The following is a 15,722-nucleotide window of genomic DNA, read 5'->3' as shown; positions in this document are numbered from 1 at the left end:
TATTGTATGAGGAAAGGTAATGTTATCGTACACGTTAAACCGTCAACTCTTAGTTATAACTTCAAATACATGTCAGATGTCTATACATTTTGTTAGTATGTTTGGTCTAGCAACTTATGTACTGCTTTTTAAAAAAATAAAGATAAGGGTTTAGTTTTATTTTGCTGTGAGAGTGCTTATTCTTTATTCAGAGGAAGTTACACTGGGGTGAGGGATGATTGTGTTTTAGTTTTCACGTTGTGGTAGAGCATACATAGCAATAAATCTTAGGTGGTGCACAGTTCCATAATGCTAAGTACATTTATGTCATGCATCTTGTGAGACAACTCCTTTCCTGCTTGCACTCAGCCCCTGGCAGCTATTTTTTGTTTTTTTCTTTCTTTTTTATTATTAAAATGATTTATTTCTTTCTAGTTCATGTACATTGGTGTTTAGCCTGTGTGTATGTCTGTATGAAGGTGTTGGCTTCCCCTTCACAGTTGTGACCTGCCATGTGGATTCTGTGAATTGAACCCAAATCCTCTGGAAGAGCAGCCAGTGCTCTTAACTGCTGAGCCATCTCCCCAGCCCTGGCAACTACTTTTCTATAGACAGTTCTAATTATTTCGTCCAGCTGAACTGCAGGCTGAGGAGATGGCTCATCAGGTGAGAGCATTTGCTATGCAATCCCCAGAACCCAGGCCGGAAGGAGAGACCCGTTACAGGCAGGCTGCAGCACCCTTTCCCCATCAGACATAGACACACATAAATAAAGTAAAGCCCAGATGGACTCAGACAGTATCTGCCTTTGTGACCAGCTTATTTTACTGAGCAATTTCACCCATAGTTTAGTCTGTGTCTAAGTTTAAAAAAAAAAAAAAAAAAAAACTGGTATCAAACAGAACAGCTTCAAGTGTACAGCAACATTCAATAGATGATACAAGGGTTTCCTAAATGTCTCCTGCCCTTGATACACTGCTCATCTATCTGTTAAATGTTTCATTCCCTAAATAATACCTATGTGAGGCAATGCATATTTAATTGGCTAAAGTTTGCTGTTCTGTGATGTGTATATAATTTTCAAGTAGCATGCTGTAGATGATAAATATAGTTTTATCTATTTGAAATAAAAATAAACATTTAAGAAGACTTTACAGCGTCTCCTGTTTATTGCGGGGGATGTGTTCACTGGTCCTCAGCAGACACCTCAGACTGGATAGCCCTATCGCTCACTGTGGCCATAGCATGTAGCTGCTCCCTCCACCTTCGTGTAGCTCCTGTGCATACTTTGATGTGTACCTTGATATCTCACTCTTGGGAGCTGTTGATAGAAATGAAATTACGTTTAATTCTAATTCTATCTGTTCATTGTTAATATACAGGAAAGCATTTATTTGTTTATTTATCTGCCCTGTATCTCACAACTTACTTGCTGTTCAATCCAGGAGTCCTTGGCTGACTATCTTATATGTAGACATCCATGCCATGCAAAAAGTGTTTTTCTTCCCAGAGGCCCCTCTCGTGCTCCTCTTTGCTCCCTCCTTTCGCTCTCTTCCCTCCCTTACCACATTGTCTCCTTTTCTTTTTCTTTTCTGTGTTGTTTTACTACATAAGCTATGAGTTACAACATATGTTGAAAAGAGAAGACATCCTTTTCTTGCTCCTGATTTTAATGGGAAAGTACGACTTTTCACCTTTAAGGATAATGGCTATAGGCATTTTTATAGATGTTCTTTATCAGATTGAGGAAATCCTCTTTATTCCTAATTTGCATTTTCTTCCCTTTTGAAGGTCGAATGATATGTGGTTCATGTAGACCACAGTTTGTTTCCCACTCACCCACTGATGGACACTTGGGCATCTTCCACCTTTTTTGGCTGTTGTGACTAATGTTGCTATGAACATGGGTGTGCACATGGCTCTTTGAGACCCTGCTTTCAGTCCTTCTGGGTAAGTAAGCAGCCAGATCATACAGTAGTTCTATTTTAAGAACATCAGGGTGTCTACATGTAGACCAGGCTAGCCTCAAACTCAAAGAGATCACAGCCTCCCAAGTCCTGGGATTAACGGGGTGTGCCACCTGCCCAGCTGGTTTGTGTGTTTAATATGTTGAAATGTCTACATATATTTTTATATCACAATATCAAATGCTAATCCATGGGCTATTTTAAATGTCTTTTATTGTTATACACATATCAAAGATTCTTAATGGTTTTTTTACTTGATATATGTGTATGCTTCTGTATATTTATTGTAGTAAATTTCTGTCAGTTATTTCACATAGGAAATATTCTATTTTTATGTTGTTTGAATTTCCCATACCTTGGTGTGGTCAAATAATAAGTCAGAATTGTGTCAAAGTTTCTCTGCTCTTAATAAAAAATGTAGTTTAAGCATTGTGTTACATTGTACACTGAATCTCCTCTCCCCCTCCCCTTTACCTCCTCCTCCTCCTCATTTTTTTCTAGCAGTAGATCTTCATGGAGGAACACGGAGTGACCCAAACTGAACACATGGCTACCATCGAAGCCCATGCAGTGGCCCAGCAAGTACAGCAGGTCCATGTGGCCACTTACACGGAGCACAGTATGCTAAGTGCTGACGAAGACTCCCCTTCCTCCCCTGAGGACACCTCTTACGATGACTCGGACATACTCAACTCCACGGCAGCTGATGAGGTAACTGCCCATCTGGCTGCTGCAGGTAATGTTTGCACTAGAAGCTTGCTTCTTTCCTTAACTTGTGGGTTCATGCCTATCGAAGGAGCTTGGAATTCCAGCACTCTCTCATTTCTTTTCATCGTTTTTTTTTTTTTTTTCCAGTGCTGGGGATCAAACCCAGGGCCTCGCATATACTAGGCAAGTACTCTACCACTGAGCGACATCCCAGCCCTTCATCACAATTTTTAAGCCTGCATCTCCAGCTTTAGCCTGTTCTATGAGAGTTGAGTTCTGGGGTCCCTTACTAGTGTTATGGCATTCGTTTTCTTCCATTCTGACAGTCTGGTTAACTAGAGTATGTATTATATTCACATTAAATGTAAGGGCTGACATATTTAGATTTTAATATTTTTAAGGTTAAAAATTTTTTTCTAGTATTGGGTTTTCATTCCCTTTGTGCTAGAGTGAACCCTAGGGTTTCACATGCTAGACCTGAGTCCTACCCTCAACAGATATTTCAGCCCTAGACTTTCTAATGAGAGTGGGTTTCTCCACCTATTCAGGTTTGTACTGTAAGTTTCAGTTTGTGTGGAAATTTATTACTATTATGATTTTAGATTTCCACAAATAACCATATGATTTTACAGTTCATTTGGTAGTTCTTCTTTCTGAGGGGCTTGTGGATCTGTCTACTGTCTGTTGTTACGGACAGTTCTCGTTTATGTTGACTACTCTCTTCATATACTAGTTATATGTAAATGAACATTCTATGGTGTGTCTGAAAATTAATTTTAAAAATTACCTGGGGCTTAAGCTATTATGCTAGACATGGTTTCTGTTTGCTTCTGCTAGATAGTACCAAGAACACTAGTGATCCTTAGTTGTCTCAGTCTAATTATGGGTTTGAAGTTTTCCAGGATACTAAGAGACTTAAAGCTGGCTGTGTTTTGTATTATTTTATGTATAGTATATATTCAGCATCATGGTGAGGACACACATGCAAACCATGTCTGGGTGGGTTTAGTATTCTAATTAGGAAAAGGTGGGCAGGAAGGCAATGATCAGGAATGGCCAAAATACTACATTACTAAAGTATATATGTTGTATTTAATTAAGGTGAAGAAGAATCTCATATGATCACTTATTCACTGTACTATTTCTGGAATGGTGAACTTAAAAAATAAGGGAGGGGCTGGGAATCTAGCTCAGTGGTAAAGCACTTGCTTAACTAGCCATGTGCAGGACACTGACTGGGTTTAAATATTTGTAACAAACATTTTGTGATATTTTTATACTTTCCAGAAGAGGGCATCCTAACCTAATGAACCCAGGCCAGCTTCTTTTCTTTTGAAGGAAGATGCTTTTGAGACATGGCTTTACTTTGCTACTGTATTGTGTTGTCATGGTGTGAGGGTGATGCAAGGGTAGCTGAGACTGTGGTTCAGAGGTTGAACACTTGCCTAGCATGTGTGAGGCCCTGGGTTCAGTTCCCAACATCACTAAACAAAGACTAGAGCTGCCTAGGTATAATGGCATGAGCCTGTAGTCCCAACTACTCAACTGAGGCAGGAGGAGCACTTGAGCCCAGGTGTTCAAGAGCAACTTAGACAACACAGTGAGACCTTATCTCAAAAACAAACAATAAACAAAAGAACACAAGAGGACTAAAGTTTTTCATTTGTCCAGTGTGAAAACAGAGGCCCTTCAGATCTCTCGTGAGTTCCCGCTGAGGACTTGTAATTAGATATACTACAAGGTATAGATTCTTTGACTAAGATGGCTTACTTTGAAAGAACTAATGGCAAGCTACTAGTGGCAGGCCACCAGCACAGGCAGGTGTTGAGAAGAGGGCATCAGACTGAAGACATGTCCCAGGCAAGGACTCTCAGATGAAGAGAGAAGAAGGCCATTGTGGCTGAGCTTTGTGAACAGAAGACAGCACAGAGTGCTGGTGTGAGTGTGACTGCACAGAACTCAGGGGCTCTGCAGGATGCATGTTTGCAGAAGCTACTGGGTGCAGAGGTGCACACACTTACACTTACAGTCAACAAAAGAGAATTTCAGAGGTGGCAGAGGCCCTTATTAACTGCTCAGTTATAATTGATCCTGGCTTGTCACATTTGTTGCTTGCTAAAGAATTTTTTCTGAGGACTAGTCTGTAGCATTGACATACCCAAAAGGCAACTCAGAAAACTCAACACCTGTCAATTCATACCAGGTTGCCTATCAAAAATGGTTCTAATTCTCTTCAGTTCAGACAGCTCTTGATCAGTGTTGATTCTCAAGGGGAAAAAAAAAATCAAGAAGGGCCTTGGGAGATGGCTTAGTCAGCAAAGTGCTTGTCATGCAAGCATGAGGACCTGAGTTTGATCTCCAGAACCCAGGTAAGAAGCTGGGTGTGGTAGCTGGCATTACAATTCTACCACTGGGGAGAGAGTGCAGACCTATGGGACCTTCTGGCTGGCTAGCCTAGACCAGTTGGTGCTCTTCTAGCCAGTGACTGGATAGCACCCAAGGAACACACGTGTGTTTGCACTGTGCACAGAGTGGTCAACCTTTTTCCATATTAGTCTCCAGTATCAATTTCACAGGACTTCATGTTTTGTTTTGTTTTGTTTTGTTTTGTTGTTTTAAGATTATAAGTGTTTTGTTGCATGTATGTATGTGTATCACATGTGTGCCTAGTGCCCACAGAAATTAGAAGAAGGTGTTGGATTTCCTGGACCAGGAATTACCCATGGTTGTGAGCTGCCCTGTGGGTGCAATGGTGGATCCTCTGGAAGAGCAACAAGTGCTCTTAACTGCTGAGCCATCTCTCTAGCCTCCAGGGAACTTCATTTTAAACAAAATTGAATTATATTCTCTGAGGCAGTGGATAGAAGTAGAAAAAGATTTACATGTTCTGTAGCCACAATTTCTGAGAATGAGGTTTGATGAATTGTCTGACATGTATAAAATCTTGAATCTTGGGGGAAAAAACCTGAATTGGAATACAGAAGAAAATCAAGACCGATATGACAAACATAAATGTTTACTTCTACTGTGCGGACCCCAGAGATGGAAGGCAGGCAGTTGAACTTGGAAGTAAATACCTTTGCACACCGAACCATCTTACTGAGTCCTCAATTTGTTTGGGGGTATTGTTGTTATTCTTTGGTTTTGTTTTTTTCCAGACAGGATTTCTCTGTGTAGCCCTAGATGTCTTGGAACTCAGAAATTCTCCTGCCTCTGCTTTTCCACAAGTGCACAACAATGTCTTGGTGATTTATTCATTCATTCATTTGAAAATAAACATTACAGATCCAGTTGACATTTTTAGTGTTCTCCCTACACCCCGAACTCAGAGATCTGCCTCTGCCTCCCCCAAATACTGGAATTAAAGGTATATACAGCACCTCGTCTGGCTAAGTCACTCATTCATTCATTCATTTATTTGGAAATACACATTACAGGTGCAGTTGAAACTTGTAGTGTGTTTCCCACGTTTGTTTGAGACAGTGTCTTGCTGTATAGCCCAGGCTGGCCCTCTTGCCTCAGTTTCTTAGTGCTGGGGTTAGAGGTGTGCAGAATCATGTGTAGCTAGTGTACCTCTTCCTAACCTTGGTTTTATACTTCCTTCTGTTGAGGTCACATGTATTCTGAATTTCTTTGTTCTCTTAGATTTCTTTTATGTTTTTACTTTATGTGCATGTATCATTAAATAATAGCTGGCATTGTTTTGCATGCTTTAAATTTTATATTAATGATCCATCCTACTCTGAACTTTAATTTAGCATTTTGTTAAGCATTAATTCTCTATAAAATGTTAAAAAAAACTGTTTAAAGCCGGGCATGGTGTTGTACACCTTTAATCCCAGCACTTGAGAGATATAGGCAGGAAGATCTCAGTTGAGTTTAAATCCAGCTTGATCCACATAGTATCGTCCAGTCTATCCAGGTAAGAGCCTTTCTCAGAACTGTAAATGAACAGAAAGTATTTATAGTTATGTATGTACAATGACTTCTACATGGCCCCCAGAGATCTGAAGCCAAGTTGCACTTACAGGGCAAATGCCTTTACTTGCTAAGCCATGTCCCTGCCCTCTGTGTGTGTGTGTGTGTGTGTGTGTGTGTGTGTGTGTGTGCGCGCGCGTTCCCCCCTCTATCTGTGTCTTTCCTTACCTTTAAAAGGGATCCAGAGATAAACAACTTTACTTACCTTTATCTTTCTTGCCTCTGGACCCTCTTTTTATTTTTTTAATTATTAATGTATATTCATTTTATAATTGAGTTTCAGAATGATGTTTTTATTCAGTATTTTTCTGAGATTCAGTTGTATTGACAATGTGGCTATTGCATTTATTATCAAAACTCGAATATTTCACTATTTGTAGATATGTCTTAGAACTGAAATTACAGGTGTAAGCCACAATTTTCTCATAGCACTATATTTTATATTTTGCCCTCAAATAAAATGAACATATTTATAATTGAAGTGGTTATTTTTCATTCAGTAATACCTTCATTACAAGTGTTATATTCTGATTAATTTTTTCTGATGTTCTAATCTACTCTGACTTTTTTCTGTTTTATTAGAAAAATACTCCCCATGAACTACCAAAGTGTTACCATTTGCTTCATGGAAAAAAAGAAAGGAAAAAAAAAAAAAAAAAGAAAGAAAACTTTGTGGAATTTCTTTTTGAAAGGATGTTCTTGAAATATTTTTATCTTATTTTCAATTATGTATATGGGAGGGTGGCGTACATGAGTGCGCTATCTGCAGAAGCCAGAAGAGGGCAGTGGATTCCTTGGAGTTGGAGTTACAGGCACTTTGTGAGCACCCCAGTGTGGGTGCTGGGAACAGAAGTGGGGCTGAACCTGAGTCCTCTGCAGAGCAGTGTGTGCTTGTAACCACTGAGCCATGTGCCTAGCTCAAGAGACAAGGTCTGCTATGTAGCTCAAGCTGGCCTCTTAACTCTCAGCCCTCCTGCTGTAGCCTCACTAGTGCTTAGATCTTCACAAGTGCTCTTGACAAACACTACCTGAAGATGTATTCAGGAGGGTAGTTGAGGGACCAAAAATAGGCATATTTTTAGCGTATTGAAATTTGCCAAACCAGGCACTAATCCCATATGCTAGAGCACCAGTTGCTTCTCTTCCCGTGTTTGCTATGTGCGGTCTCACCTGTCCTTCCGCATCAGGCAGGTGTTTGTTAACCAGTATTGGTTTAGACAGCTGTCTGTCCATAGCCATGTGGACAGTGAGCACCAACCACATCTTTGATAGCCTACCCTTCCTCCCCCTTGTCTCCTGACGTAGGATCGTTACAGCTCAGTGACATTAGTTTGTGTCTCAGAATTGAGCTCCAAGGTGACATGCAGCAGGATGAGGCCTCTGCTTAGTGTCTTCTACATTGTTTTACCTCTGGTCTTTGTATTTTCATTTAAATGATAGGATTAGTTTATCCAGTTCTAAAAACAGTCTCGTTGGGATTATATTTGAATTTATAAGTTTATCAGCTCAGGGTCCTACAGGCTTGCTGCCTAGCCAGCTTAGCCAAGTCTGAGAATCCAAGTTCAGTGAAAAATGCTGTAAGAAAGTAAAGTGGAGTGTACACCCACACACGTGCTCACACACACTTCCAAAGAAGCAAAACATATAAACATTGGTGAATCTAGCTAACCATAAGCCTGCTGAAGTATTTAAGGGTATTATATTGACATTCGCAACTAAAATTTGACAAAAAAAAAAAATATGGATTGACAAATAGAGAATAGATATATATGATAAAATTTTAAATTCCTTCAGTTTGGTTTGTGCATTTAAACTTTTTTATGATAAAAATCTTTGAATTTTGACCATTCAATAACAACAGAACAAGAAAACCTGATGGTAAAAGGATTTGAAAAGACATCTCATAAAATGGTATTCTGTGTCACAGAAAATTACACCACAGGCCTAAGAGGATAGCTGTTACCAAAGTTACAAAAGATAACTAGTATTGGCAATACTGTGGAACAGCTAGATCCTTTGTATACTACATGACAATAAAGTAATGCTGCTATAAGAATATGGAGTTTCCTCTAAAAAGTTAAAGAAGTTAGACTTTATGATCCATATGGTCCATAAGGCCTACTTCTAAGTGTCCAAATGAACTGAATCTCAAAGAGACATTGATGCCCTTTACACAGTACCAAACACACACACACACTGCATTCAGAAGGGGAAATCTTGCTTGCTCTAGGTGACAGTGTAGATCAACCTTAGACATTATACTAACAGAAACAACCCAGTTGCAGAAGAACAGATACTGTATAATTGCACTTCTTTGAGGGATTGAAACATAACGTGGGATGGTTTCCAGGGCTGTGGGAAGAAGGTGTAGGGAATTGTTGTCAGCAGATAGTTGCAGGGCTTGGGATCCCACTTAGTGTGTAAAGTCACTAGCGCTAGAGCCAGAATTCTTGCCTAGGACACACTAGAGCAGGAGGAGGAGAGAAAGGAAAAAGGAAGTCCAGAAGGAGGGAAAGAAGGCAGGCAAGCTGGGAATGATAGTATGTACCTGTTAATCCCAGGAGGCAGCTCGAGGATCAGAAGTTCAGTGTTATCCTTGCTTACTTAATGATTCTAAGGTCAGCCTGTTCAAATGAGGTTTTTCAAAAAAACTGAAAAGGAAGGAAGATTTCAGTTATATAAGACAGATAAGACCAAAATCTGTACATGGTGGGTGTGGTTAATAATACTGTTTTGCGCACAAAATTTTATTCAGAGATGGATCTTATGTTAAAATATTGCCACAGTTATAATACATTGTCGGGGGCAATAATGTCAGGGCTTAAGATTTTTCACCTGATAGCTAGCTGAGTACAAGGTGCCTGTAATCTCAGCACTTAGAGCAGAGGTAGGAGGATCACTGTGGTTCCATGTTAGTCTACATTATATATATACACGGAGACCCTGGAAGAAGAAAAACATCTCTACCATATCTCTATATAAAAAGCAAGCCAGCATCTGGCTTTTGCTTGATCTAGGAGTCTTTTGGAGGGTCTTTCAGCAAGGCCATGATAGAACTGCAGACAGAAAGGCTTGCTGCAGTTCACCTATTTAGGTATACATGTGAATATAATGTTAGCAGTTTAATTTGTATCTAAGCCTTTTATGGGCTGGTAGGAAAGAATAAGTGACATGCTGTCTTTGATGTTAAGTCATTGCTATAAAAAATGCAGAAGTAGTTACCAGAATTATCTATTCAAACAACTGCAAGACTTCTATGCATTAGTCTCAGGACAGTTAGACCAACTTTTATTAACTTTTTTTTTGAGGTCGGGGTGGGGTGGAGTAAGGATGCTTTCATCATCTGGACCTTATGGTTGCTGTCTTCATTCATGAACAGTGTCCGTTTTAGTTCCTCCGCATTGCCCTTTATGGGAGGGAGTGTGCAGGTTGCTTGAGGTCCTCCCAGTTCCTTAATTTGCTAGTCTTGAAGCAGTGGAAGTATCACGGAGCTGGAAGTGCAGTGGGAAGTCCTGAGCTTGTTTCATTGTGGCAGGCCTTTCTCTCAGTGCTGTAATATTTCCTGGTGCTTTTGAGAGCAATGTTCTAACCGTGTGGGCTTGCTGGTAAAACAGTGACAGCGTTGTACAAAATTCAAGATGGTATTTGGCACGAAGGTAGAAACCTTTTGCTTCTTAAAAGATTGGTTGTAAATTTATATGGTTTATGGGAAACAATAGTGAAGAACATTGATAATATTGTAAATATTCTGTTTTCACTGATAGTGTGTTGCTGTCTGTCTCATGCCTTTGCAGTCTCCTGCTTAATCACACCACATGCTTATTATTTCAGGTCCTGTGGGAATGGCTGCTGCTGCTGCTGTGGCAACAGGGAAGAAACGGAAGCGACCTCATGTGTTTGAGTCTAATCCGTCTATCCGAAAGAGACAGCAGACACGTTTGCTTCGGTGAGGGCTGCCTTACCCCATCTTGCTGTTCTTCACATGCTTCCTGGGTGGATGTCAGAGCCAGAACATTCTTTACTGGATTCCTCAAGACACTGGGGTGCAGTATTTGATAACAGGTTTAGATTTGGAATCACTCCCATATAATTAAATTAATGAAAATCTAGAAAATATGATGTAATACATGTATAACAGTGGCCAGCAGTGTGGTTCACACCTTTGATCCCAACATTTGGGAGGTAGAGGGAGGGGTATCTCCATGAGCTCAAGGCCAATCTGGTTTACAGAGTGAATTCTAGGCCAGCCAAAGCTACACATTGGTTCATCCAAGAAACTTTGCGCCTGCTGTGTTTAGGCAGCACTCTAGACATTGGGACACTGAGCAGCAAAGGCCCTTAAAGAAGTTATGTTCTGAAAGAGAGAGAAAGAAAACAAACATTATATTTGTTACATCTCAAACCCTGGGAGAATGCCTGAGGTGCCTGCTTTAACATTCAAAACAGGCCTGGCCTCCAGGTTCTCCCAGCACCCCTTAATCCCCACCCATTATAGGGTATATATAGTGCTCAGGGCCTCGAGCTCTCTGGGCTCTCCCTACATGTCTGCCTCTGGCTGTGCTCTTCCTTTTATCTGTAGTAGAGTTTCTCTTCCACCACACCTAGGAGCAGATGTGTTCTTTCCTTTTCTTTCTTTTTTCATTCAGTATTCAGTGAGAGTAAGTGTTGTGGGTAGAAAAGAAATTAGAAAAAATATTTCTGGACATCAAAGAACATAGTCATTTCTCTATTCTGAGAACGGTCTGAGAAATCCTTCTGAAGAAGCAGCCTTTGCCAAGAGCAGGGAGGAACTGAATAACCATGTTTATATCTAGGGGGAAGAGCATTTTAGGCAGAGGGAGTTATTAACAGCCAAGGTAATCATTTATTTACTTTTAATTTTATTTTTAAGACAGGATCTCACTATCTTGCTGACTGTCCTAGAATTCTATATAGACCAGGCTAGCCTGAAGCTCATGGAGCTCTGTCTGCTGCCTCTCGAGTGCTGTGGTTAAATGTGTCCACCACCATACCCAGGCAAAGTAGTCATTTTTTAAAAAATCAGCCAGGGGGAGCATGAGAGGAATGATTAGAGGAATAGGGGAAAGCCCAGCACATCAGGAGGTCGGCAAGCTGGTATGGCAGTTTGTGCTTGTGGTCCCAGCTCTTGGGAGGCTGGGGTGGAGGATTGTCACAGGTTCAAGACATGATTAGGACATATCTGTAATTCTAGCACTCAAGAAACTGAGGTAGGCAGGTCATGGGTTTTAAGCTAGCTTGAGCTACATACAAAGATCCTGTTTTGAGAGTGGAGAGAGGATTGGAGGTGGTTTATATCAACCATTCATTCAAGAAATGCTGCAGGTTTTCTATGGTTATAAAATATAGGATAGGATAGTCCTTGTGACTCAGAGGGAGAGCACAGTATTCTGTGTATATATTGCTTCTACCCTGGTGTCTCACTTTATTGGAGGGTTTGCTTTCCGAAGTTAGTTACCTCAGAGGGTCAGCCATAGTCCAAAAATATTAAATGGAGAGCTCTAAAATAGATAATGAGTTTTAAATAATTTCACTAAATATATTGTTATAATTTGAATATTTTATTTTAAAATTTTAATTATTTTATGTGTATGAGTGTTTTTGCCTGTGTTTATATGTGTACCATGTAAGGACCTGGTACCCAGAGAGGTCAGAAGAGGGTTTTGTGTGCCTGCATGGGTTTATGTGCTCTTGGGGAATCCAGAGGCACTGAGCCCCTTAGAGCTAGAGTTACAGACAGTTGTAGGTCATAAAAGGGTATACTAGGAATCAAACCCAGATCCTCTGAAAGAGCAGTAAGTGCTATTAACCATTGAGCCATCTCTCTAGCCTTTGTTATAATTGTTTCTATGATTAGTTATCATTCATCTCTTACTATTCTTAGTTTATAAATGAAACTTTATCATTGGAATGTATATATAGGAAGAAAACAATATACAGAGGGTTTGATTCTATCTCAACTTACAGATATCCAGTGGGGGCTTGGAGCAGACCCCTACCGGTAAGGTGGGCTACTGCAGAAACTCATTTTATCCTCATTTGCTGAACTCTGACCAAAAGCAATTTGGGGAAAGAAAGGGCTTAAGTTATTACACTTCAGTTCAAGGTCATCAGTGAGGGAAGTCAGAGCCAGGGCCTGGCAGAAACCACGGAGGAATGCTGCTTGCTTGCTCCCTTATAGGCTTTATGAGTTTTGTTTTATAATCTTGGTATTTGAATTTTTAAATTTTATTATTTTTTGCTATGTAAGAACTCATTGCATAGACCAAGTTGGACTTGAATTTACAAAGATTGCGTGCCTCTGTTTCCCAAGTGCTGGAATTAAAGGTGTATACCAAAATACCACTTGTAGACTTATACTTAGCTAGCTTTCTAACACAGCCCAGGACCACCTGTCCAAAGAGTAGTGCTGCCCACCATGGCCTGAGTCCTCCTGTATCTATCAGCAGCCAAGATCATTCTCTCACAGACATGCCCACAGGCCAGTCTAACCTAACCAATTGCTCAGTGAGACTACCTTCTCAGGTAACTTTAGGCTGTGTCAAGTTGACAGTGTGTCTATATCACAGTAAAATACAAAGCTGTAACTAGACATAGTGGTATAGTGTATACACACTTTCTCTGATAGACTTTCATACTTCCCTCTCCACCCCATTCTCATCTCTCAGAACACATCTGATCAGAGTTGTCTCCACTCAGAGTAAGTTTGCTCTACCTCCATGGCGACATCCTCTGTCACTGGAACCTTTTGTTTCTGTTTTGTTCAGGAAGCTCAGAGCCACATTGGATGAGTACACAACTCGTGTGGGACAGCAAGCAATTGTTCTCTGCATCTCACCCTCCAAACCCAACCCCGTCTTTAAGGTGTTTGGCGCAGCACCTTTGGAGAACGTGGTAAGTCAGATCTGAGCTGTTCCCAGGGGCCTTCTGCTTTGTGTGTAGACATTAGCCTTTTCTACTTTGCAGGCCAGTGCTCACGGATGGACAGAGGCCACTGGCTCACGCAGATTGAAACAGATAGGATCAGCCCCCCACGGTGGTCAGAAAGAGACCTTATTGGTGGTCTTCTTACATCAGTCGAGAGCAACTGATGGCAGGCTTTGGTTAGACCTAGCTCATGCTTGACTTGGCAGCCAGAGCTGTTCATGCTTTGGGTGTATATAATAATAATGTTTTAAAGGGTCATTACTGTTTCTACTTACCAAAGCAATGTGTTGCACCCCATCAGTTGCAGTTTAAAAAAAAAAAAAAAAAAATAATAATAATAATAATAATAATAATAATAATTTAAAAAAACAGTGCAGGGCTGAGTGAGGATGTAGCCCAGTTGGTAGAGCCCTTGCCTAGTGTGCATGAAGTGTTGTTTCTTTCCTAAGCACCTTACCAGTTGTGGTACATGCCTGTAATCTCAGCAGTCAGGAGGCAGAGGCAGGAGGATCGGGTGGGTATTCAAGGTTGGCTGGCTACAAAGCAAGTTCAAGACTACCCTGAGCTAAATTAGACACCTTAAAAATAAAAGAAGAACCAATGTGAAATTTTGATTTATATCTGAAGCAATACACTAGATGACTCAAGGATGTTAATTTTATAAGGCAAATTGGAAGCATTTTATTAAGCCCATATTTAGATATTGAAAAATCCAGTTTGCCTTTTTTTTTTTTTAAGTTGGTTTAGCTGAGCATGGTAACACATGCCTTTATTCCCAGCACTCAGCAAGAGAAGCAAGTGGGATCAAGGCCAGCCCATTCTACATATTTTTATATTTGTTTGTTTTTATGTGTGTATGTGTGTGTGTCTGTCTTGTGAGTTTATACCCTATGTGTATATGTGCTCCTGGAGTCCAGAAAAGGGTGTGAAGTCACCTGGCACTAGAGTTACAGATGGTTGTAAGCTACCATGTAGGTGCTGGAGATTGAACACAAGTCATCTGGAAGAATAGCCACCCGTTTTAACCACTGAGCCATCTCTTCGTTTCCCTAATTAAAAAAAAAATTCCACCAGTTTTTTCTCGGTGTCCTCTGTATAAAATAATGCCAGCAATACCTTCTTCACTGGGGACAGACATTAAAGCTGACTGTCTTCCCATAAAAACTGCTCAGGGGAAGTAGCATAAAGAACACTCTGCTCAGGCAGAGGTGGAGCTAATTCACTGGCTACTGTGCACACAGAGCTCTGTGCCAACCATAGGCTTTCTTGAGCTTGACAAGAATAGCCTGAAATACTTTCTTGATAACAAAGTGAAAACTTCCCACAAAGTTTCCCAGGGCTTCTGAAGGTAAAGCTCTTCAGTCAGGGCCAGGAACCTATAGCATTGCTGGGGCTTAGTGAGTACACCCGAGGGACAGAGGGAGCTCTGGATAGCACCAGCTTCCTAGATAGCATCTGGCTACCTTTATTTCATTTTCTCTCTCTAATAGGTCAGTGGACTGTCCTTCATTTGTTTATGTAGGTTTTTAAAAATAGTTTCGCTTGTATAAACTGTAGGCCAGTGTTTTAAATGTAACGGCTGTGGGGGCTGGGGAGGTTGCTCAGTTGGTAGAGCACTCACTCTCAGTATATGCTCCAGATGACAATCTGTAGTCTCCATGGAGAATGAGGATGTTTTTAAAAAGATCTTTGATGAAAACTTCCAAAGACTTCTCATATCTAGAAAGCTTCAGAAATTCAGAAGAATCACAGTATCTTATCCAAGACCTTTTTCTTTTTTCTTCAACCTGACTAAAGGCCCGTTTCTAAATTTTTAGTAGTGAATCTGTTTCTAGAATTCAAATGATTTCTGTAAATGTACTAAACCTAACCTTTCCTTGATATTCATAAGAATATTTGGTAATGTACCTACCTCCCTGTGTCTAAATACATGAACTATTTCATGATATATGTTAAAAAGAAAGGGGTTTTGGGGAGGCAGAGCAGGCAGATCTCTGAGAGTTTGAGACTATCCTGGTCTACAGCCTGAACTACACACCACACACACACACACACACACACACACACACACACACACACACCCTGTCTTATAAAACCAAGAGAAAGAAAGAATGAAAGGAAGGAAAGGTTTATTTAATTTAGTCT

At 40.4% G+C, this 15,722-nt stretch overlaps 1 protein-coding gene across 8 annotated transcripts in view; it reads left to right on the top strand.

Annotated features, from left to right (window-relative positions):
- Nrf1 (nuclear respiratory factor 1) overlaps nt 1–15,722 on the top strand; it is a 96,488-nt gene that overhangs the window by 33,681 nt on the left and 47,085 nt on the right. For 4 of the 8 annotated variants that reach the window (XM_076913586.1, XM_076913583.1, XM_076913587.1 and 1 more), the window contains exons 2-6: nt 1,771–1,929; nt 2,448–2,682; nt 2,802–2,837; nt 10,464–10,578; nt 13,418–13,544. In XM_076913586.1, coding sequence (XP_076769701.1) covers nt 2,460–2,682; nt 2,802–2,837; nt 10,464–10,578; nt 13,418–13,544 — 501 coding nt within the window. In that variant the 5' untranslated portion in view covers nt 1,771–1,929; nt 2,448–2,459. The remainder of the gene's footprint in view (nt 1–1,770; nt 1,930–2,447; nt 2,683–2,801; nt 2,838–10,463; nt 10,579–13,417; nt 13,545–15,722) is intronic. The other 4 variants (XM_034519065.2, XM_034519062.2, XM_076913588.1 and 1 more) reach the window with 2 other exon arrangements.

Source organism: Arvicanthis niloticus, chromosome 15 (assembly GCF_011762505.2).
Source record: "Arvicanthis niloticus isolate mArvNil1 chromosome 15, mArvNil1.pat.X, whole genome shotgun sequence".
Taxonomy (NCBI): Eukaryota; Metazoa; Chordata; class Mammalia; order Rodentia; family Muridae; genus Arvicanthis; species Arvicanthis niloticus.
Note: the sequence above shows the minus strand (reverse complement) of the source record. Positions and strands in the feature narration are given on the sequence as shown.